General features: G+C 39.1%; 1 protein-coding gene across 7 annotated transcripts in view; it reads right to left on the bottom strand.

The window, feature by feature from the left end:
* PARD3B (par-3 family cell polarity regulator beta) overlaps nt 1-25,330 on the bottom strand; it is a 948,983-nt gene that overhangs the window by 386,893 nt on the left and 536,760 nt on the right. For all 7 annotated transcript variants that reach the window (XM_072961414.1, XM_072961413.1, XM_072961408.1 and 4 more), the window contains 4 exons: nt 24,123-24,293; nt 19,793-19,925; nt 12,991-13,090; nt 4,485-4,600 (listed from right to left, as the gene is read on the bottom strand). In XM_072961414.1, coding sequence (XP_072817515.1) covers nt 4,485-4,600; nt 12,991-13,090; nt 19,793-19,925; nt 24,123-24,293 — 520 coding nt within the window. The remainder of the gene's footprint in view (nt 1-4,484; nt 4,601-12,990; nt 13,091-19,792; nt 19,926-24,122; nt 24,294-25,330) is intronic.

Below are 25,330 nucleotides of genomic sequence, written 5' to 3' on the forward strand. Positions count from 1 at the left end.
CCTTTTGTTGATATGAGAAATCAGCTGATTATAATTTACTTCAACTGTGAGTGTCTACACATATTTCTGTCTTAAAACAAATTTATGGCAAGCAACTAACAGAAAAGTAAATGGCCGAATCACCAATCTTGAAAGAGAATTAGCCAACTTATCTATTGTCTTGATTTTAGGGACAGTCATTCAAGACACATGCAGCTTTTTAAGAGACTGTGAGATGTGGAATGTTAGCAATCTTCATTATCAGGGAACTTCCTAAGATTTCCTCTGAATGCCTCATGCATCACTTTAAGCTCATTTCCTCTCATTGAACAGAGGTAGGACAGCTGGTCAGCATCTTCCATCTGCACTGCCCTCTGTCTTCCCCTAACTGTGTTACTGAACACCCTTCTGAAATGGGAGTAGGAGGCCAATTTGAAACAGAAGAGAAAACTCTCAGGAAAAAATCTTATGGGAAATAGCATTTTAAACTTCACTTTGAATGGGGCTATAGATTAGGTCAAGGAATGGGCCAAAATACTGAAGTGCTGTCCCTTGAATAATTCAGACTAATTCTTAGATAGTATTACGGGGTCATAAAACACCAAGCCTGGATATTAAAGATGTTTATGTCTCATCAAAAAGTCTTTGAATGTAGCTCCCTGGCATACCGCCAACAGGGGCAGCTCTTTGGGGGAAAACCCTATGCCAAAGGCCAAAGAGGCAGCTGTGTTATTCAGCTCCTGAGAGCTTCCAACTCAACACCCACACAGGCTCAATTATAAGCAAATTAAAGGGATCCAGACTGAACATAGTAATTCTGGTAATTTAAATAAATAGAGGAAAGTCTACAATTAGCAGAAAAAGATTGATTTTCTGGAAAACCCAGAAAATGACACCCTAACCCCTTTGAATGAGCATAGTTACATCTAATTATTTAAAAATAAATTCCCTTTATTTATCATTTTAATCATTTCTGATCTGACTTAAATGTGGCCACATGCATGCCAGCAAAAGTATCCACAAATAATAAGGCAGAACAGCCTCAAAAAATTGTTAATTTTTAGATATATAGGAATCAATGACACTGAGCAAAATTATAATCAGGTATCTTACACCTACATTTCAGAGAACTTCGATATTGTGTTACTCATTTCTACCTTTTTTAAATGCAAAGAAAAACTCAGAGCCATTCAGAAAGAACCAAAGATAAAATTGGAGAATCTATTAATATAACTCACTATATTAGTAGAATAAAGAACAAAATACACATGATCATCCTGTATAGATCCTTCAAATCACTTAATAAAATTCAACATCCATTCCTGATGAAACCAAATGAGCAAATAAAAAAATCTGCAAGAAGCTAGGCGTACAAAGAAATTTACATATTGATAAAAACATTTGTATCAGGAACAACAGCAAACATCATAATTAATGGACACACACAGTGGAAGTATTCCTATTTAATTTTTAAATTCATTTTGACGAGCTGATCTAAAGGTCATGTGGGAGAATAAATGCATGTGAAGAGCCAAAGTAATTTTACAAAAGAAGAAAAAACAGAGGAAGACTGTTCTGTAAATTATCAAAATACAATGTAATAGGATGACAATTGAAAGAGGGTGACATGGGCGTGGGACAGACCAACATATCAGTAGAATAGCAGCACGTCTAGATATCAAACTAAGATGACAAATAAATTGCAAAAAATTATTTACAACACACACAACAATATTCTAAAGACGAAAGAGAAAAAGAATTTAAAAAATGGAAACACTTTTGGCAAAGTGTATGAATAAACAGATCACAGAATAAGCAGCACAAATGGACCAACTCCCGCTACCCAAACCCAAAACATCCAAATCCTTAAGTCCAAATTTGATCAAAAGGGGAAAAGTAAATTGTAAATCAAGATTCATTCATGTAACATAACACCATACAATTAGGATAAAGAAACAAAACGTGTGACTTTGACGTACGTACGTCCATAGGTGGAAAAGCAAATACGTAGAGCGCTTTCTCTAAGGACGTGCGTAGCAAGCTATTTTTAAATCTTGCCTGTGTCTGGGAAATAGGAGGAGGAGATGGGGTGAGAAGGCTTTACTTTTCACAACAAGAATTTACTGTCTTCGGAAACACAAGTAAAAAGAAATAAACGGAACCTACTCACTTTTAAAATGATTCGAACATCATCTGCCAGTGAAAATACTAGTGCAGACTCAACAGCACAAAATAAAACAAACAAAAACAAAGAAGGTGCCAATGAGGCCTATTCGCCTTTGAAGATTGTTAACGGCTTTCAAAGGAGGAACACCCAACATGAATTACATAATAAATAGGAGGCTTTAGCCTTTTTTATTGTGAACCGTATCAAATTGCTGTTTCTCTAGGTCAAAAATAGTCAAATAGCACTAATTTGCTATTCAGCCTAAATACCTCGGGATTTTTTTTTCTTTACGTTTTGAAGAATGCATCTTGACCCTGCTGAGAGGATTATTCCTATAAGCACAGTCACCAACCTTTTTATAAAATACATTAATTCTTTACACTGGCCCAGTGTATATATGTGGGAAGCTAGCTAACCCACTTCCAATATTCTTTTCATCTAATCAAACAGGAAAGACACTTCCAAATGTTTACCATTCTGGCATCATCTGAGTTTACTCACTGAGAAAATCAGCATATTTACTGAGCTCACTCATTGTTCTGGGAATAGAGGTTCAGAATGTTTCTAGAAGGTTGACCCTAAGAGCCCTCTACAAGACTGTTAGCTTTAATTTGGCACTTCCTGGAAGGGACCAAACTTTGACAGTTACTTTAAAAATGTTTTTGTAGCGCATTTTACCACTTGTGCTGTATGGTGCATTTCAGCCAGTATTTTTTTAGTTAGATACCTGTGTCCTGAAGAAAATAGCTCATGACCTTTGCCTAGTTAATTACACTGAACAAACGTTACTATTGTCATTTACGGCGTAAGTACAATAAAGTGCAACGGGTGACTGCCAACTATATATATTTTGCAAGGGCTATTTCCATCTAAAAAAGGAAACTCAAAAACAAAGTTTTCAGTAATCAAAAAATATAAACAGAAATTCTGTTTCTGGACATGCCTTAGGTTTTATTTTTATGGATGTGATCATTTTTCCTCTCTTAAAATGGATGCTATTTTATTTTCTTTTGCAGAGATTTTTAAAACCTTGGCCACTGTTTTTTTTTTTTTAAACTAAATGAGGAAAACAGTAATATATTTCTTGCCCCAAATGAAGAGCAGTTTTTATCCATTCATCTTCTTTATAGAGAAACTGGGAAGACAGAACAGGAAATATTTATCAAGCACTCTATAAAAATAAATTGCTCCTTAAATTATTAGTAATCACCTGTATCACTGTCACACATTATTCCTTTGGTCTGTCAGAAGCTCATGCTTGAGAAAATACCATGTTCTGACCAGTGCTACAGACAGCTTCCTTGTTAAGGCTTTCTATCAGTCTCTCACTGTAGGTGATTAGAGCAAATGTACCCCAGTGATCTAGTTAATTTATAGAAAATAGAATCAATTTCTCTTGTTTCATCAGGATGGAACACTTTTTTGAACTCCTGTAAATGAGTAACAGATAAGCACTATTTATCAGATTGTTTTGTGGAACATGCAGTTTTGATTATTCTATTTTCTTGTTGCTACTAATGAAATATGTAATGTGCCTCAAGGAAAAAAAAAATTGCAAGTTTTGGCCACTGAGCATTCCGGAAGCAATGAATATTTTGCTGAGAATTTAGTTTGCACCAGCACTGTACTCTAACAGCTCTCTCCCTCTGAGTCCTTGGGAGGACAGCGACGTGCTTTGGTATCTGAGATGTCTTCCAGGGTCTCACATTTCAGGGCCTGGGGCCCACAGTCTGGAGAGGCCCTGGCAGCCAACGGTTACCCAGGAATTCCTTGAGGGACTCAGAACTTCGATGAGGTTGTCCAGGCATGAACCCTGGGTACCTTGTTACCCTTAATCTGGTAAACCCAGGCCCCCTATATGGTGTTACAGGATTTGGAGACGGGCATTTAAAGTGATAAATCTTCTCCACTGCTGCCCTCCCTATTCACTGCACATAGAGACAGGGCGTCCCATGGAAGAGGATTCATTTAATCACATCACTTTCCCAGGCCCTGCAATAGGTACGGACAACGAGAAGTGGAAAGGAACCGGCAGACGTGAGAGGCAATGAGTTAAAGATGCTTACGGCATTCAGATTCTCCGGAAGGAATACTCACATTTCCCTGACCTATGCAGACCACTTTACAAAAATGTCATTTATCTCTCTTTTAAAAAGGGGTAATTACAATTCAACGTGTGAGAGGAGATAGGAAGAGAGGATGAGCATCTCCCCTCCTCCAGACTTTAGCGGACCTGGCCCCCTAAGGCTGGAGTTGAAGAAGCAAAGACAGGACACTCAGGAAGACAGATGGGTGGAGGCTGGAGAGCTGACCTGGATGTCACCTCACCCTCACTTACCAAGGTCCATGCTCTTTGAGGCTTTCAGATTCATTGATTCAGGCTGCCTGGCTGGTGTCACAGATCTAAAGTTGATGTGCTGATCTGGAAAATACACTGCTGAGTCCACCCCAGAGCTGCAGAAAGAAGCCATATGCCATATTTAAGTTCAGAATATGATCTTCCTCCCCGACCCCAGAAACAGCAGTTCTCATTTCAAACACAGTCCCTCATCGCTCCCCCTACAGCTCCCAATCCTACATTTTCTACCACTTCTTGAACCTCAGGTTTCTTTTATGAGATGGAGCAACTCTGTTTTCATGTGTTTTATCACAATCTGCAATTTAAATAATATTCTCCGGCTAATATCATGTTTTCCTCTTCACTGATTTCTGCTAATTGGGATCCTGCTGTACAATATATAACTTTAAGTGGGGAAGGCGAACCTGGAAAGCACTGGCGCGTCAAAGGATGTCGCTCGACATCAGCACAGCCTGAAAGCAGGTTCAGAGAGATCTGTGCACCCAGCGCGCCCTTCCTTTAAAAACAAGTGAAAGGGCTATATCCTTTAGAGAAAACCGTCCTGTTGAATGACTAATGGCTGCAGTACTTTGGTTTTCTACTTTATTTAGGCCTATTTTCTAAAACTAATGTTAATGCTAAGCAAATAGTCTGCTCATCAATAATACCAACAGGAAATAACAGGAAAAGCACAGTTGACAATTTAGACACAAGATACATCAAATGCCCATTACAGTACTTGTATTCAATCTCAAAGAATTCTATTTCTGCTGAATATTTTATTTATTCTGCTTGAAGATGGAGGAGATTATGTAAGACAATTACAGACAATACCTTATTTCTTGATCTAGAAAGAAATTATATTTATATACTTTTCATAAATTAAATTACAGTCTCTTTCTCCCGTGGTACTCTCATGTATTTAGAAAGTGAATATGGTAGCTCATTTCAACACAACTTTATTTTCATCTTAAATACAGTGAAAACTCCAATCAAGTTTCTTTGTAAATCTGAGAGTAATGAGGTGGAGTTTTTTTCAAACAGTTGGGATTTGACACTATAAACAAGAAAACAACCACCAGAAAATTCAACTAATTTCAATGAGAATCCTTCTAAAACATACAGGGGATCTCGCTTTCTTAGCCAAATATACCAAAATAAGTTTAATCTTTTCTTGAAACTTATTAGTCATGCATATTTAATATTGCCTTGCAGCAATAATAATATTGCTGAATGAACGAGCCTCCATTATTGGGACATAGTGTAATCCAGCACAGCCCGCAAAAGCACGGACGCTGGAGCAGGTCCGCCCAGTTCTAAACCCTGGCTCTGCTCGTTCCTACCTGTGGGACCTGGGCGAGCCCATGAGCCTCTCTGTTTCCAGAATGGGTATAATTAAGCTCCCTACCTCGTAGGGTTAAGAGACAGAATGAGCTATAAAGATTTGTAAAGTAAGGAGAACAGTGTGTGGCGCAGAGTATGTGCTACAGAAGCATTTAGGAAACAAATAAGTAGATGAATAAACATTTTTATTTTCCCGAAAGACTTTAAATTTCTGTTTTTCAAGTTATCCTTTTTTTTTTTTTTTTACAGTTTATTTGCCTTCTTTTTTGTCAGACTCTCTGTGGGCCTGTGACTAAGAGCCCTTCTCCCCTCCTATTTAGAAGGGAAGTGGTATGATGTTTAGGGCCCTGGGCTTGGGCGCGAGATGCCAGGGTGCACGGCCTCAGTTCACTAGTGCATAAAATGGACAGTAATAGAATTTACTCAATAAAGTTGTGGTAATGATAAAGTAAACTAAGATACGTTAAATACGACAGGAGTGCCTAGCACACAATAAGCGCACAGTAAAAGCAAGCGCTTAACCCTTTTCTTTATTTCTGGAGGTCAAAGCGATCTTTGAAGGAGTGCCTGACGTACTATCCGGCAAAGAACTATACAGTGCACCCTCCAATTCCTCCGGACTGCATTCTAGGGTCATCCAATCTGGGCTCAAAAATATTCAGGAAAAAAAATTTCCAAAAAGCTCCCAAAAGCAAGAATTGAATTTTCCATGCGCTGGCAACTATTTACATAGCACTTACATTGTATTAGGTGATTTAAAGTACATGGGATGATGTTATATGCAAATACGATTTGCATATAACAGGACAGAAGTTTAAATCTATCCTTCAGGATGATGAAGCTTTTTTTGGGGGGGTTCTTAGTATTGGTGTCTGGCTGCATTCTCAACAGAGAAAGCTACTGACATAAAGCACATGAGAGGTGGACCCAGTGATGGTGGCAACATGCGCCAGCTGTGAACAAAAATCCTGACCCACTAGTGCTGCTGACACTGGCCTGGCATAACAGCAATGTTTGAATTGTCTCAGCCCATTTTAAAGAAGAATTCTGAGGTGCTACGGTCAACCTGAGCTTCTCCCTGAGCGCTAATGTTTCTGAAGCACTTGCCTTTAAATGTGTTATTTGACCTTTATTTGCGCTTAGTTTCCCATCCTTTGATCTCTGGTGATAATGTGGTTTTAGTGTCAGAAAGACTCATGGCCTTCACAGAATCAATGAATTTAAGAGCTGGAAGGCATTAAAGTTCACCCCATCTAACTCTTCCTCTTGTAGATAAGACACTGAGGCCCAAAGGGTCCACTGATGTTCCAAGGTCACACAGCTGGCCAGTGGCAAAAGTCAGGACCAGAACCATGCTTTCTTGAATGTTTCCCAGAGCCACAAAAGCTTTGGTTAAAATGGTGCCCAGCCTAGGACATAGGTTGTCCTGACCCTGAATCCACAGAAACCAAACTTTCCCTCTTAGTGCAAAGCCACACACACCCTCATAGGTGGCTTGCATCTAGGTTTGCTTTTTGTGTCAACAGAGTGGTGCATGTCATGAGAGAAAAGAAAACCAAAGGGCTAATCAAAGCAGATGCCACATGTTATAATGAAAGCTTTTCGGGTGGCAGTTTAGGACCAACATGAATATTCTTCATTAAAACAGATCACACTGCATTTCAAGTGCTCTGTTCAAGGCAGACAAAGGGAATCTACCCAGCTGAATAATGTTTTGGTTAACCTACTTTACTGTCTTAGTTGACCAAACTCAGCATTACTTGACCAATTTAAGAGTAAGAATTCAAATTTTCCCAGACACTTGGGAAACAATTATCCCCATCCCCATTTAAAAACCAAGATGGCACTACAATCACATCAAGTAAGGATCAGTCTAAACAAAGTGAATTTTTTGTAGAGATGTGGAGATACCATCAAGGATGATCAAAGAAATAAAAAGCTGCTTTATACATATGAATGCAACAAATATTCACGTACATGTGTGTGTGTGTGTGTGTGTGTGTGTGGGTGTGTGTGTACACTTGGATACGTCCACTAAATTGATCATGGTGATAGGTACTTCTGTTACCATTGTTTTGAACGTGGCCAAGGGTACACTTTGAAAACCTTCTATCAAAGGACCCCTAGTGCCATTGTACAAAATAGAAATTATGCTGATATCAGATTGGCAGATATTTAAGGAGGGAAGTAAGTGTAATATGAGCCGAGAGGGGGACTAGAGCCAATGTGAACATATAATGCACTTGAATAATGAGTGTAGTATTGAATTGGTTAACGTGAAAATACTGGTTCACAACATTGGTTAATGTGAAAAAACTGGTTAATGTGAAAACACTCACATTAGACTAGTAAAACAGTTTGTAATTTTATGCTACATACTGAAAGTTTTTGGTGTGAGAGGGTGACACAATGATTAACTGTGAAATATGACATATTTTAATTCTGTAGGCAGTTTGCAAGTGCTCATGGCCGAGTGGGCTGTGGTGGTAGCTGGAAGCTGACAACAGGCCAAAGACATATCTTAGATAAAGACTGTGTTTTCAGCATGAACAACCAGGGAATCTATCAAAGAGAAACAATGCTCAGTGTCAAATTATGCTGCATAATGAATAAATAAGGGTAGCAGGAAACATATGCCAGTGTCCTGAATATGGTGACAAGTCAGGAATGAGAAAGACACATAAGACCCCGGCATGAATGTTCAAGGAGAACGGTCTGAAATAAAAAGGCAGGGGAAGGTATCAAGGGGCAGCCACAAAGATGATGTCTGAGGTCTCAGATGGCTGTGAATCAGCTTCAACAATTGGCTGCTGGGAGTGAGAGTTGACTCAGGTCACGTGTGAAAGAGAGACAGACAGAGAACTGATAGAGAACCAGGAGGGAGGGAAAATATGAGCACGTAGGGGATAACCAAATGTTGCCTCAACTGTTAGTAAAATTCAATATATTCTGTCTGCTGTTGATTTGCCTTAAACTCTCCCTGAGGTATCATGTAGAAAATGTATAATATACACACACACATATGTATATGTATTTTATTTAGAAACACATGTCCTAAATTTTCGTCTAATAATTTTTTTGTTGTTTTTGGGGGGAATATGGGAAGTAATCAGATTTTTATATATATATATATATGTAAAATATATATATATATGTAAAATATATATATATATATATATTTAATGGAGGTACTGGGGATTGAACCTAGGACCCTGTGCATCCTAAGTGCATGCTCTACAACTGAGCTATAACTGCCCCATAACAGTACAAATAAATTTAGTAAATTCCAGATTTCATTTTGGTTCAAAGTACAGGCATAAGCTTGATCAAATTTGGTTTTCACTCCTCATCAAACAGCAGTTTTTTGTTTCACAAGACTGGTTCCACCCCTTAAAGACCTCTCTTCCTCTTTAGAAGGTTTAAAAAAATTTTTTTTCTTTTTTAAAGACAAGACAACCTCCTTGGCTCAAGCCTCCTGGCTCTCTTCCAACACTTCCTTGACCCTAAGTTTCACACATCCAAACCCCCACCGCTGCTGGTCACCTAGGCAACACAGCAGCCTGCAGGATGGTGCAGGTCATGGGATCCCAGGAGAGAGAGTTTCAAAGCTTCAGATTTGTTCCTTACATCTCGGAAATGTCTTTGGCTTTGTCCCTTCCTCTCCAGCCATGCTGCTCCTCTCTCCATTCAAGCCCTTCTCCTCCCTTGCCAGTACTCCCAGACTGGCACCTTTGTCTAGGGCCTCCCCCATCCATGTATCCTCCACAGCTGAATTCACGTAACCTGATACTGTCACCGCCAAGACTTGAAACCCTTCAACACTTCTCCACTGCTTTCTGGAGAAGGTGGTGCTCACAAGGCACGGCAGACAATGCCTTCCTGTTGATTCCTCCCCCAGTGTTCAGTGATCAGCCACCCTGAACACACTATGCATTCCCTCTCTCCCATCATTTGGTTTCCCTATCTAAATTGCCCGTCCCACCAATTCTCTGCCTAGTAAATTCCTTTCCATCCTTCAAGAAAACTTTCAATCATTCTCTGTCCTCTAAAACCTTCCTCGACACCTGCAGGCAGAGTTAGTGGCTCATTCTTCTGGGCTCCAGCAGCATTTTGCATCTAATGCTCAGCAGGCTGCTTCCTAAGGATCTGTGTGTGTGTGTCTGTTCAAGAGGACACTGTGTTCCCTGCAGGCAGGGACCCTTTACAATCCATTCAAGTACCTTCAACAGTGCCTAGCTAAGAGTTCCATGAATACTTCTGAATGGGTAAGTGAGCAAATGAATGGCAATAATCAAAAAAAAAGACTAAAGGAGACTCAAGCCTGAGAAAAGTTACACTTTTGATTGAAAGTATATGTCGATGTTGAAAAGAGCAGTTCTAGTCAAGGGTGAGAATGGAGTCTAAACACAGTAGTTTAGAGAGGAGGAGGGTGAGAAGGAGCTGGAAGTTACTGGTTCACACTATGTGATATTTACAGCAGTGAGAGCCAGTATAGGCTTTTTTTTTTTTCTTTTCCCCAAGATCATGGAGAAAGATGCTTTACTGCAAAGAAAAGGGAAAAAAAACCTGTGGAGATCCTGAAGCAGCCAAAAAGGCAGTTGCTAATTCTCAATACTGTTCTCTCTGAAATATCCCTGAACTGTCTTTGTCCCCTGAAGATTTCTCACCAGGAAGTTTCTCCCCATCCTCCCCAGCACAGGCCCTCAGTACCTTCTACTGCAACTGCCCCCAAAGGGATCCACAGAGTCTCTGGCTTCTAGCAGAACTAACTCTCCTCCATTTATCTGATCCATGTTGTACACAACTAAAACCCGGACCTTATCTGCTGAATCCCCTACTGTAAGATTTTACTATCTGCCAGATGCAGTCTGTCTTCTCTGTCCCTGCACTCTGGACTTGATCAGCTGGCCAGTCAGCCAGGATACAAGTTGCCCAAATCAACTTACTTTCCCATCTCATCTGTGCCTTCTGCCCTTCCCTCTCTCTGAAACTCTCTTCCTCCTTGGGTCTTCTCAGGTCCACCCTTCTACTCATATTTTAAGGTTCAGTTCAAGTGTTACTTTTTCCTTAACATGTTCCCTGCTTCCTCTGCTTAGGAGCATTCCTCTCTCTGCCTCAGGTGTCCAGAGCAGTTTATCTACACCTCCTGGCTAATGTCACTTGGTACCTTATGTTCTAGTTGTCGCTTTTACCTAGTAGCCCACCGTCTTTTTGAGGGTCGGGTTTCCTTTTGGATTCCTGGACCCAGTTTTAACATGTGTTGTGGGGGTTCCCCCACACCTCCACTCTACCTGGAGAGAGCACCAGGTCCCACAGGTTGAGAGCTCAGCCCTACAAGACAGCCCCCCACGCTCCACTTCAGAGCCATCTGCAAGCTCATGTTGTCACCTGTACTTCAGACTGACCGGCTATAGACTGGAGGTTCCAACGACCCCTCCTTGAACTTCAGATGCCAATCTCAAGTCCAGGTAGTCACCTGTAGTACTGACCAACTGGCTATAAATCAGAGGTCCCCAAGACCCCTCTCCTGGGATCTGATTAATTTTCCAAAGTAGCTCACAGAAGTCAAAGAAATATGTTAGTTACTAGATCACTGGTTTATTATAAAGGATATAACTCAGGAACAGCCATATATAGAACTGCATAGGGCAGAGTATGTGGGAAGGGGATCTGAGCCTCCAGGCTCTCTCTGAGTGCGCCCCCCTCCCACATCTCAACATATACACCAACCTGGGTTGAACCTTGTCCTTCTGGGTTTTTACGAAGGCTTCATTACATAGCATGACTGATTAAATCACTGGCTATTGTCAACTGATTCAATGTTCACCTCTCTGAGTGAGCCTGAAAGTTCCAACCTACTAAACACAAGGTTGGCTCTATTGGCAACCAGTCCCCTTCCTTAGGTGCCTCCAGAAGCCACCTCATTAACATAAGTCACCTTTATCAGCCTTGATACTTAGGAAATTCCAAGGATTTTAGAGGCTTGGTGCCAAAAATGGAACTAAGACTAAATACATATTTATTACAAATACAGTATCACATGTTTATATCTGACTTATCTCTGCAGTCTTCCAACAGTTTCCCTTACATACCTTGGATAAACGGTTAAGTAGAATGAATGAAATTATTTTTAAAATGGGCTTTTTAATGCTACCAAACTGTCACGTTTGATTCAGGATTGAGGCAGGCAATGGAAATGAATGAATAAAATTAAATGCGTCCAGATTTTCACTCAAGAAACCTCTAGAGATACTGATCTAGAAAATTATTGTGATTATCAATCTAATTCAAGAAACTGTACTTTGAGTAAGATGGCTGACTTCAAAAATGTAAGAATCAGAGACAGCTAAACACAGGTAAGCTTCCAGCTGATAGGAGTTAGCTATATTCTTGTTATACTGCTTTATTTTTAGACAATTGTAATAAAAAGCATAATAGGAATGACACAAGCATTACGGCAAGAAAAATGAAAAATTTTCACAGGATTATCATGAGACACAGAACAGAATAAAATACAGTTTTTAACAGGCATAATAAATACAGAAAATAGCAAAGGGACAAGTTAATGATTTTTAAAACTCATCAGAAGAACAAAATCTATGAATTCTACTAGTCAAATGGTGTGTATGCTTAGTAAATCTCTCTCTCATGCTTGTGTGATTCTAAAAATTATTGATTTTTTGGTTTCTATTACAGAGTGGATATAATATCGGGCACTTGTTTCAATAGTTTAGATTATATATGGTGGTGCTTTAATTTTTAGATTCCATTAACTTCCTTGGAATATCTATTTTAAAAATACTTTAAGGGTTTGCCAACTACAAATGAAAAAAAAAATGAAGCTTATGTCTTCTCAATTTTGTATTGTATCTTAACAAATGACTCTTCTTTGAGTTCCACTTTTCCAGTTTTTAACATGGTAAAAGCAAATACAACAATTTTCCTAAGTACTTTAATAACATATGATGAATTTTAAATTCCAGGAAGAAAAATACGAACAATCTCAGCTATTAATATTAGCTATGAGAAGCTTTCACTGGAAAGGAATTATAGATACTATGAGATTTCCATTCTGGAAAGAAACAGAGTTAAAATAAGGTTGCTGCGCTTTCCCAGAAAAACCGTAACAGGGAACATTTACAATATATCATTTTATCGATACCTGTGGCTGTAATCTTCAAGGCCCAATTCCAGAACGGGATTTGGTGGGGGAGAGGGTGGTGCTTTGCTCTCGGCCCATCTGTCATTGGGAAGCAAGAGCTCTATAAACAAAGAACAAATGAAGCTGTAGTCAGCTGCAGGCAGACCTGTTCAGTGCCTGGTTCTGTTTCAGTCCATCTCTCAGACGCAATTTCACCAACACAGAAACCAACCCTGAAATGAATTAAGTCCTCATACAGAACTGAAGGATTCAACAACAGCTAATCCAGCCTGAATGAGGAGACCAAGCGGCTAGTATGCTTTTATGCTGGTGACCGGCTGGCAACCCCAGGCAAGTGAAGCCCAGTGTCTTAACTGCCTTTTCCCATCTAGGGAAGGCGCACGTTCATTGCCTGTGATCTGTGGAAGATTAACACGCCACTTCTTTTATGACTTAGCATTTTTGTAAACAGGACCCTATAATAAATGCTCTGGATTAGGTGGTGATTTAAGCATTTGCCTCAGTGACAAAAAATGCTTAAAAAAATCATGAGATAAGACAGTATATCCACTCACCATTAGACACCGTCGTGGTTAAAAAAAAAAAAACAACTCCTTTGCATCTGTGTTGTAGTGGAAAACCCTGGGTTTGGGGCCTTGGAAGCAGAAGACTGGGGTCTGAATCCTGGCTTTCCTCCCTACTAAAAATATTTGCTTTTTCAGTCTATTCTACATGGAAAAAAATAAACATGCATACTGAATACTACAACAATTAGTTAACAAGTACAGTCTGTTGAGATCTTATTGTGTACCACACATTGAGCTAAGCATTATATACATTATAGCATTTAATGCTCATCATTAATGAAAATATTAACTAACGTATGAAAAAACTATAGAGCATCCTGGTTAAGAGTATGGTTTGAGGAGCAAGGCTGCATGTTTCTAATCATGGTTCCTAATGCTGGATGAACGTGGGCAAATTAGTCAACTTTGTAGTCTTGTAGTAACCTGTAATGAAAATGAATATATGTATGTTCATGTATGACTGAAGCACTCTGCTGTACATGAAAAAGTGACACAGCACTGTAAACTGACTATAGTTCAATTAAAAAAAATTAAAAGTACAGTCTAAAAGCAGGAGTCAGCCAACTTTGTCTGCAAAGGGCCAGATTGTAAATATTTCATGCTTTGTGGGTTACAGGATCTCTGTTGCAACTCTTCAAGTCTGTCACAACAGTGCAGAGGTGACCACAGACAGTACATACATGAATGGGTGTGACTGTGTTCAATGAAACTTGATGCACAAGGCCAGCTGGCAGGCTGGTCTGGGGCCAGGGCCATAGCTTGATAAGCCTTAGTCTAGAGTCACAAACTCTATTGCCCTTCTACCCTTTTCTGATCTGGCCCTGGATGGATGGATTCTTTTCATTACAGGTTACTACAAGATATTGAATAAAGTTTCCTGTGTATATAAGTATAAATTTTTTTATCTATTTTATATATAGTAGTTAGTATCTGCAAATCTCAAACTCCCAATTTATCCCTTCCTACCCACTTCCTCCCCTAGTAACCATAAGTTTGTTCTCTATGTCTATGAGTCTGTTTCTGTTTTATAAATAAGTTCATCTGTCTTTTTTTTTTTTAGATTCCACATGTAAGTGATATCATATGGTTTTTTTCTTTCTCTTTCTGGCTTATTTCACTTAAAATGACAATCGCCAGGTCTATTCCTGTTGCTGCAAATGGCATTATGTTATTCTTTTTATGGCTGAGTAGTATTCCATTGTATAAATATACCACAACTTCTTCATCCAGTTATCTGTTGATGGACATTTAGGTTGTTTCCGTGTCTTGGCTGCTGTAAATAATGCTGCTATGAATATTGGGGTGCATGTACCTTTTCAAATTAAAGTTCCCTCTAGATATATGCCCAGAAGTGGGATCGTTGGATCATATACTAAGTCTATTTTTAGCTTTTTGGGAATCTCCATACTGTTTTCCATAACATCTGCACCAGACTACATTCCCATCAACAGCATAGGAGGAAGTTCCCTTTTCTCCACACCCCCTCCACCATTTATTGTTAGTGAATGTTTTAATGATGGCCATTTTGACTGGTGTGAGGTGATACCTCATTGTAGTTTTGATTTGAATTTCTTTGATAATTAGCAATATTGAGCATTTTTTCATGTGCCTATAGTCATTTGTATGTCTTCACTGGAGAACTGCTTGTAGGTCTTCTGGGCATGTTTCTTTTTAATTATTAAGTTGTATGAGTTATTTATATATTTTGGAAATTAAGCACTTTCAGTCTCCTTTTTTGCAAATAGTTTCTCCCATTCTGTAAATTGTCTTTTTGTTTAGCTTGTGGTTTCTTTTGCTGTGCAGAAGCTCCTAAGTTTAATTAGGTCCCATTTGTTCATTTTTGCTTTTATTTCTATTGCCTGGGTAGACTGCCCTAGGAAAACATAGCTGAGATTTATGTCGGATAATGTTTTGCCTATGTTTTCTTCTAAGCGGTTTATAGTGTCTTGTCTTATGTTTAAGTCTTTAAGTCCTTTTGAGTTTATTTTTGTGTATGATGTGAGGGAGTATTCTGACTTTGTTGATTTACATGCAGCTGCCCAACACCATTTGCTGAAGGGACTGTCTTTACTCCACTGTATATTCTTGCCTCCTTTGTCAAACAGTGACCAGAAGTCTGTGGGTTTATTTCTGGGCTTTCTATTCTGTTCCACTGATCCATATGTCTGTTTTTGTACCAAGATCAAGCTGTTTTGATTACTGTAGCTCTGTAGTATTATGTGATGTCTGGGAGGGTTAATCCTTCAGCTTCACTCTTTTCCTTCAGTATTACTTTGGCAATTCTGGGTCTTTTGTGATTCCACATAAATTTTAGGATTATTTGTTCTAGTTCTGTGAAAAATGTCCTGGGTAATTTGATAAGGATCGCATTAAATCTGTAGATTGCTTTGGGTAGTGTGGCCATTTTAACAATATTAATTCTTCCAATCCAAGATCATGGGATATCTTTCCATTTCATTAAGTCATCTTTAATTTCCTCAGTCAATGCACTGCAGTTCTTCGAGTATAATAAGTTTCACTTCCTTGGTCAGATTTACTACTAAGTATTTTAGTTTTTTGGATGTGATTCTTGAGAATCATATCAGCACTGTATTCATCGTTGCAGCCTAGTGCATTCTGCACAATAGAAGTATCCAATAAACTTCAGTCAACTGAAAAGTATAATTCAATTTCTGACCACCACTGCAGAGGTAATGCCTTGTACGCTACAGACGGGTGGATACATGCAGGTTCCTGGGAGGAGACACACTACAAGTAATTACACTATTATGTGTCTCTTCAGAGGACCCTGGGGAACATGATCTAGTGGGACAGGACATAGAACCAAAACATTTGATTTGGGAGAAGGATGCAAGGCCTGGAGGAGATCTTAGTGGGTGGTTCTGGGCAGATGTGGGGCAACGGGTGACTGAGGCAGGGGCTGGAGTTCATCTGAACTGAAAAGGGGGAGGAGGCAGGGGAAGAGCACAAATGGAGATGAGAACAAGGAAGAGAGAAGGAATAACAAACCAGAGGCAAACTGTGTTTAGGCTATTACGTGGCCCAGGGTGAGATCTGCCAGCAAGATTCTTCAGAAAATGCAGTGTTTGTGCACTTCATTACCATTCAAATGCTTGATAGGATTTTATAGTAAACCGCTGGGACACAGCCTCCATCCTTGTTACTGTCTTGGAGCACCACACTCACTCCACTGAGGGCATTGGGAGCAATTCTCCCACATGAATGTGAATTTTCTGGTGTTAACAATTTCTACAAACGTTAGTTCTAAAAATGCCTTTTCTCTCTAACAGTTTGACAGGAATATGTATATATATATAAAAAATAACAGTGGAACCGTGGGTGGTATGTACTATTATTACAAAAATAGATGGAACACAGTGTCTCAACATTGGATTTTTAAATATACAAAGGAAAGGAAGAAGGGAAGAAAAAAAAGTTAATGTTTTGACTGTAACAGTTCCTCTCTTCACGAGACATTCTATTTCGTCAAACTAATCTTGTTTTTCTAAGGGGGCGCCTTAAAAAGACTTGGTGGTGGGGAGACCACACTCACTCAGTGACCTATCGCCACCTCACGTGCATCTGAAACTCAGGAGCACTCAGTGGTTCTCAAAACTGAAGATGATATTAACATCACAAAGAGGTGATGATCATGATATTCTTCTACCGAATCATGTTTATAAATTTAGTTATATATATCTTGGGTTTCTCAGTCAACAGGTTTATACTAAAAAATAAGAGCATTTCATCTATTGGCATCTTACAATTAAAATGCAATAAATCTATGCTTTGATAGGACTAATTCTTTTTTTCTTTTTGAAATTATTTTTTATTGTTGTAAACTAAATACCACATAAAATTTGTCAGTTTAACCACTGTCAACTTATATAATTCAGGAGCATTAATTATTTTCACAACGTGCAAATACGACTATTATTTATTTCTAAAATTTTTCATCACCCCAGACAGAACCTCTATAACCATTAAGCAGTCGCTTCCCATTCTCCTCACCCCCAGTCCCTGGTAACCTCTAATCTACTGTTTCTATGAAATTGCCTCTTTTAGATATTTCATATAAGGGGAGTCACACAGTGGTTATCCTTCTGTGTCTGGCTAATTTGACTAAACATAATGTTTTCAGAGTTCATCCATGTTGTGGCATGTATCAGAACTTCTTTTCCTGGCTAAATAATATTCCATTGTACAGATATACCACATTTTGTTTATCCATTCATCTGTTATTGGACACTTGGGTTGTTTCACATTTTGGATAGGCCTAATTCTTATAACTGAAGATTGTATCACAGATCCACAAAGAAATGAAAAAGTGCTTTTTAAGATATAAATCAGAAGAACTGGATTTTTGTTGTTGCCTTAGAAAATCAAGGTGGGAGGAAGAAGTGTCAGGGACCTTGTGGATCACAGATGTATGTCTTAGGAGAAAGGGGAGAGACAGAACTTCCAGTGGTTCTGTGCCTAAAGGACTCAAATTCTTCAGTGGAAATACAAACTCTCAACATTCTATTGAAGCTCCAAAGTATCACTGCATTTTATTTTTATCGTGTGTCTTGAGTGGACTTTATTATTTAAACTTTTTTTCCTAAGTGTACCCTTTAACTAGTTCTCTTGAAGTTCCAGAGAAGGCTCTTCTAGTGTGAAAAAAACTTTTTGTTCCTTCTCCAGGTTCTCCTGCTATTGTGACTGAAGGGCTCAGGAGATCTTGCTTTTGTCAAGAACATTTTTTATTTTATTAAGATGAGAAAAGATACACTATTTCTTTCTTTCTTTCTTTTTTTTTTCCCCTGATACTGACTGTGTCTTTATCTGACACAAAGTCAGGTCAGCTTCTAATGGACATTCTTAGCATCAGATGAAAGGACTTTAACAGTTTTAAGAGGCCAGTGTAAGACAGGGCCCACGCTGTGGTTTAGGGAATGAACTTGAGTCAGAGAGACAGGGGCTGTCTGCAGGTTCTGCAGTGATTAGCATACGGTCTTGGGTTAGTAACTTACCCTCCTCTCTGACTATTTCTGCATCTGTAAAATGAGGAGAATAATATTCCCCACTCTGAGTGTGCGTATAAACTGCTTAACACAGTATCTCACAGACAGTCCACATTTAATAAATGGTCACAGCTGTTGCTCCTCTCACTGAAATGGAGGAATTCAGAGGAAAAAATTCTGATGAAACAATTTAATTCTAGAGGAACCTCAGATTAACAAGTCTCAGAGTTCAGAAACTGTTCCCATGTAGCTAAATTTTGGTGGCCTCATAAGTGTAAACAAGGAATTGAGCACGTAAACAGCATCTCCTCTCAACAGACGGCTGAATGAGAGACTGCAGAACATTCGATGGCACAGAAAGATGTTCATAATGTGCTATTAATTTTTAAAAAGTTCTTAAACATTATATACAGTATATTTCATTTTCATTTCATTTTATGTGCACATATTTACATGAAGGAAAAAGTTGAATTATATACATAATGTTACTGATCAGTATTTTTAAGAGACAGAAATACGAGTGACATTAAATTTTCTCTTTATTGCTTTTCTCTTAATTTTCTGTAATGGTTATCAATTGCTTTTGCAGTCCAAAAAAATGAAGGTAACCAAAGAAAGGAGATGTGGGGAAATAAAGACTTTGTTGGTGACCTGAAGTATAATTTTTGAAGAAAACTCGTTTTTTTACACGTAGAACTCTACTCAAAAATGTGATCCATACAAGGTAACGAGGAAAGACCAAGTAGGGAGACAGTATGGGAACATTCTAACCATCACATCTTGGTCTCAGTTCATGTTGTTTACTGCACTTGGAAGCAAGCATAAATCTGTGAACTGTGTTATGACCATTTTATGGTTTAATACTAGACCATCTATTTTGTAAGGTTAGCAGTTATTTACACTTGGTAACTTCGAATATTAACAGACTGTTTGAAAAAATAACAGTTTGCCATTTTGTTTCTCCAGGCGTGGTTTGTTTTAAACATAACCCTCCGTGTTTGGGGCAGCAAGCAAAGAAACTGTCACTTAGACTGGAGGCAATGCCAGGAATCTGCTTCACAACTTGTGAGTCAGCTCTCCCACCCATTTCTGTGTTCATGACTCACAGTAACAAAGTCTGCACTTAGTCTAATTAATTCCCCTTTGTTCCTTTAGAAACAAACAAACCAACCAACAAACACCTTCGTGTTTTCTGACACCACTTGCAGTAGATGAAAACGGATGGAATCTTACCTTTGGGTCTGTCTTGTGGACTGTAAGTGCCCAGTGGATGCGGTGCACTGTTATCATTTCTCCTGGAGGTGGTTGTAGCGTTTTGACAGTTCTCAAAGCATGGCTTAGAAAGTGCCCCGCACTCTGCCTGCTCCTAAAAGATGAAAATAAACATTACGTTGGCTTTTTAAATATGTCCCAACTTGGTCAATGGAAGCAAAGTGAAAGAATGATGAATTCATGAATAATCTTTCAAGAATCTATTGCACCTAAGTCCTCAACTGTTGAAAATCAAAATGGCCCTATCAGTTAAAACATCTTTGAATACGAGATAAAAAATACTGACACTGTGGTGTGAAGGATTAGGAGTGCTGATAGCCAACACAAAAGAGGATTAACTTTATTATTCTTTCCCGCCACTTACAACTGGCTTCTTTCAAATCTTCCATCTGGGAGTACAGCTTGTGGCAGTGTCAACATAAGATTACACTTCACGCTAAGGGGGTTTCTCTGCCAACCAGCTGGTTCCTCTCTCTCTCCCCCTTGACAATTGAGTGCATATGCTCGAGGACAAGTCAGAACCAAGGCAGGTTTGCCACTGAAATGCCATGAGTGTGTCCCACTGCAGACACCGGACCTTTAGGCCAGGAGCTAAAACAAGCTGCTGTGACCACGCCCGACAGTGGCTCTCCTGCAATTTCTTTTTCCTCTTTTTTTTCCCCCATACTTCCCCCTTCTATTTTGATTTTTGACAATCTGTAAAAAATTCACAGTTTCTTTAAAATTGCTATATCCACAGTAACACCCCCACAAGCCACAGTCCACAGGTGCTGAAGAGCCAAGAGGAGAGGGCCGACTGCGGAGGTCTGGTTCCTGCTCGAGGACTGAGGCACAGAGAACCGGGCCGTGCGCTCGCTCGTATTAAGCACCTTCCTAACAGATTTTAAAGTAGTTAAAAAACATAGATCTGCTCCCCAAAGCGCTTTCCTTCCGAAAAAGAGCATTTGGCCCAAACAATGCATTTGATTTATACTTTCCTCTTTAGTTGCAAAAATTCAGTCTCTCGCTAGTTAAACAAAATATTTAAAACATTCAATGCAAGCAGTATTCATAATTAAAATGTTTTCAGCTGCTGAAAGTTCTTGAACTTTTTGTCCAGGCTTATCACACCTTGTCCACCCCCAGTGTTACCCTTTGCCCCTGTCCCGTTAGTCAACCATTCGGGTGCAGACTAGCCCCGAATCGCAGCTAGAGCCCTGGCAGGCTGGGAGGTAGGACTTACCCTGCATAGTCAAGTGCTCTGGTTTAACAACAACAGGAACAACAAAAAAATTTTCCCCAGCTCTTTGATGAATGACACAATCGATATCCCAACAAGTGATCAGTAACCAGCCTAATTAAAGTATTCAGCCCGTAAAATAGAGCTGTCACGGGGCTCCCCATTAGTGTCCCGGCCAATAAAAAACATAATGGATTTTTAAACATATTCTGCTGCTACCAAGCTGAGCTTACAGCGGGGAGGGAAATGTTTTGGGGAAAGGAAAAAAAAAAAGCAGGTCATAACCCATTTTTTAATACCAAGTCTCTAGGCTCAAATAGAATTACAATTGAACTTCAAGCTCATCCTTTGAAAAACAGGTTTCTGTTTAAAATGATTCTGATTCAATCAAGGGCTCATTATGCATTCTTCACAAGGTCCTCATCAAAACTGTTTACGTATCTTGTACATCTGGGTAATGTGGGAAAATACCCCAACGACGATATATTTTGACTTTTCTTAAGTAGCGCCTTCATGGTTTGGTTTTTTTTTTTTTTTGATATCAATATAATGTTCAAGTAACCATTTTGGTATTCTTCCCAAATCTAACTAATTGATTTCCCTGAATGTACGAGCCGTGCTGAGGCCTTTTTCTAGGTTATGGATCCTTTTTATTGTACCTGAGGGTGATTGCTGTTCCACAAGAGAATTCTCCAGAAACACGAGCACACAACATATGCTTTGACACAGTAAAACAGATTTGGGAGATCAAATAGCTACAGATTTTTTTCCCCCAATTTAATAAAGATTAGCTGTATATTAGGCTTCTGTCTTTACATGAAAAAACACTCTTTAATCTTCATGGGTGCCATAGAGATTCTCGCTGGCTCTGAGAGCCAAGGGCCTGCTCATCCCCTGTGGAAAGCATGTAAATATTAGGGAAACTAAAAACAGATCTTGTTGAAATGTCCTCATAAAAACTGCTTTTTGTTCCATTTCTTATTCCCAATAGATTCCCCAATGAACTACATTAATCAGACACCCCTGAGGACGGTAAGGAACTAAAATTTTAGTACTTTCTTCTGATGGAGTTATTGTCAACCCAGACCAGAATGTGATAATTAAAATGAAAACATCTGAAGTAAAGGAGAATGCAAATAATAAAGTGTCTCAACTTGATGAGTTAAAACAAAAAACACCTATCCAAGAAGCATTCATAGATTTTAAAGACAGATGTAAAACGAGGGAAGGTGAGGGTGGGGAGGTGACTCTTTAAGCAACCACATTCATTTTTCTTTTTTATTCTTTTTCTTTTTGCTATTTGCACAGATATGAAACTCTAGAGCAGTGTAATCCAGACTTTTCTATTAGACGAGGTATCTTTGTTCCAAGAAGTCTTAAGGGAGATCTAAAACACAGATGCATGGGAAGGGGTGACTCGGGCCTGCAGGCCATCCTTCACACCCGCCTCCAACAACGGGGTTCCATGGATGTGTAGGGGTCCAGAGTAACAACCAGATTCATCCAGAAAGAAGCCAGTTCTCTCATGGTAGCAAGCAAGAGATGATAGTTTTATGACTATGTACACAAGTAAATCCATGAAATATTCATGGCAGCCTCTCTGTCACTTAAGCAGACACAAATGTGGGAAACAAGTTGGCTCATTATATATAGTCTCCAGTAATTGGCCAATTTACATTTATTTAACATTTACAAGGTTATGTGCAGAACAGGAAAAAGGTACCATTATTCCCTTCCAGCAGCTGATAATGTAACAAAGTAAGATCTAGTTCATACGTTTACTACTTCCGCTTAGATACTCTCAGATGCAGTAGGTCTCAGACGAAACTTTAACTCCTTCACACAACAATATTTAGTAAGTGTCTACTAGGTGCTGGGAAGTAAGGATATATCAATGGATAAAACAGACAATAGAACTGCTATCTACAAGTACTGAGCACTCAACTCTGCATGTCTTTACACAGCCAGGAAATGGCCAATCTGGGATTTTAACTCAAGTAATCCCAAACTCTAGAGCCTAACCTTTTAACCACTCTGAGCCCCAACTACTTTCTATTCTTAATTTGAAAATCCTTACATTTTTAAAAATTTTAAGTTGAATGTATTATTAAAACAAATATTTTATATTAGTTTATTTTTAATTGCATTCTGTTTTAAGTCTGCATATTACTGTATTACACAAACATCATCTGTCCTTAGAAAATAAATGTGTGATTCGCTAATGTTTTCCTTTACTCCTATTATCAACTTTTTTTCTTCTTACCTTTTCTTAAAATAATTTTAAGGTACATTTAATAGGAGAAAATAGTATTTTAGGAAAACTTCACATTTATGACAAATAAAATACTGTATTTATATAGGGATATAAGTATGTAATATATAATAATAGAATTATTTGTAACGAAATGTTTAGGGATATCAGCATTCAAGACTATTTTAAGCTTACATTTCATGTGTAAGTAAAAATATTCCTTACATTAAAAAAATCCATAAAGTAACACAATAAAAGATTGCAAAACTATTTAAAAACATTTATTTAATAAAATGAAAGGTAAAGTTTGCTTAACAGATCAAATTTTAAATCAGTTTTAAGTCCTAGATCTATATTACCCAGGTATACATCATGGGGGCAAACAGAGAACACTAATTACATTATAATGACCTGCACATTAAGAACTGTACACATCTGGTTAAAAACTTTCTAGAGTATGGACACTGTTAGCACATCACTCAAAAAATATATAACATGTTCTATGTTTTAATGCTTTGCTATGTAAGTAAGACCTGTTCATGAAGTCCAGAGCTCTAGAAATTTCTGGGGGGAAGAACTAGAATATATGGACTTGTTGCACTGGATAAATTACTGCATTTATATGCACATTTTTATACCTTCTAGTTATACCTAAAATACACAACCACCTGCTTGCCACAGATATTCATCTGAGCACCCCTTGGGCATATTTTTCCAATTTCAGAATCCGGATGAGTCTAGCTACTGCACTAGTGATGGAAGCTGCCATGTTCTGGTGGCCGTCTGGGCACTCTGCTGGGGGAAATGACGATTTGCATTACCTCCACTGGTCTCTCTGGCCTCCTCAGAATCACCAACTGGATCATCCCTCGTATGTTCCCTTCCATGGACATTGATCGCCGGAGTGTTTCCATAGCTTCGTGGTTAGACTTTCCCAAAAGAGATTCCCCATTAACTGCAATCAGCTGGTCATTCATCCGCAGACGGCCATCCTAGGGCAGAGGAAAAAAAAAGTGTTAAAAGGAGAAAAGCATGGTGATGACATGTGGCTGTTTCAGGGAAAAGGTCAAGTTTAAAATGAAAAAAAGAAAAACTAAATTCAGCTATTAGCAAGGATTTATTTTCTATGGCAGCAAAAGGCCCTGGACTTCCTCAAATTGTCACAAATACTAACAATAATGAACTGTGTGAAAGTGTATTTCAGAAATCTTAGAGTCTTGAACTGCAGTAATTTAAACATTTGTATAAGGTGTCTTACCTAAATCTCTGCTAAATAAGCCAGCCTAGCCTGATTCTGCCATTTGCTCTGGCAGTGACCACACTGCTGACTCAAGGAAAGGGGATTTGGAGGCAAAAGGAAGTGGTCATATCGCTGGAAACGCGGGCTTGCATTTTCAGGCACAGAGAGAGATCATGCTTAAAGGTTGCGTGCTTGACAGGAGAAACGTGTCTCCCAGATATCGTTGCTAGCTCTACTGAACAGTGCTGAGAAAAAAAAAAAAATCTCACGTAATGTTCTCTAACGCAACCAAAAAGTTGCTAGTTGGCAAAAGAACACAGAGGTATGTGATGCAGGACCAACCTGCTATGATGCCGTCTGGCAGGAACACTTGGCAGAGGGGACTGTTTTGTGCAGAGGCTCTGACCGATGAGTACTTTCACCAGCACGTGCAGGAAGGAACACCATATAGCACAGGGCACACAGAACCTGGGCTTGCAGATGCGTGGCCTGGATTCTAGTCTAAATCACTGCTAGACACTAGTCATCTTCAGCTAGAAGTCTCTCCCAAGCTGGCATCTGAAGCAGTAACTAAGCAAACTGATGCCAGCCCTGCCTACAGAAGAACTGGAGGGGAGCACAGCGTGACTGCCAGCACGCAGCCTGGAAGGAAAAAACGCTGCAAACACTGACAGTCAGCTTAGGCACACGCGACATACCTGTTTTACACGAGGGTGGAGAGTTCTCGCTGTGCGGCACAGATGCAGTGTTAGGAACGTTACGATGCCAGCACTGCTGCTAATAAACTTA

Source organism: Vicugna pacos, chromosome 5 (assembly GCF_048564905.1).
Source record: "Vicugna pacos chromosome 5, VicPac4, whole genome shotgun sequence".
Classification (NCBI taxonomy): domain Eukaryota; kingdom Metazoa; phylum Chordata; class Mammalia; order Artiodactyla; family Camelidae; genus Vicugna; species Vicugna pacos.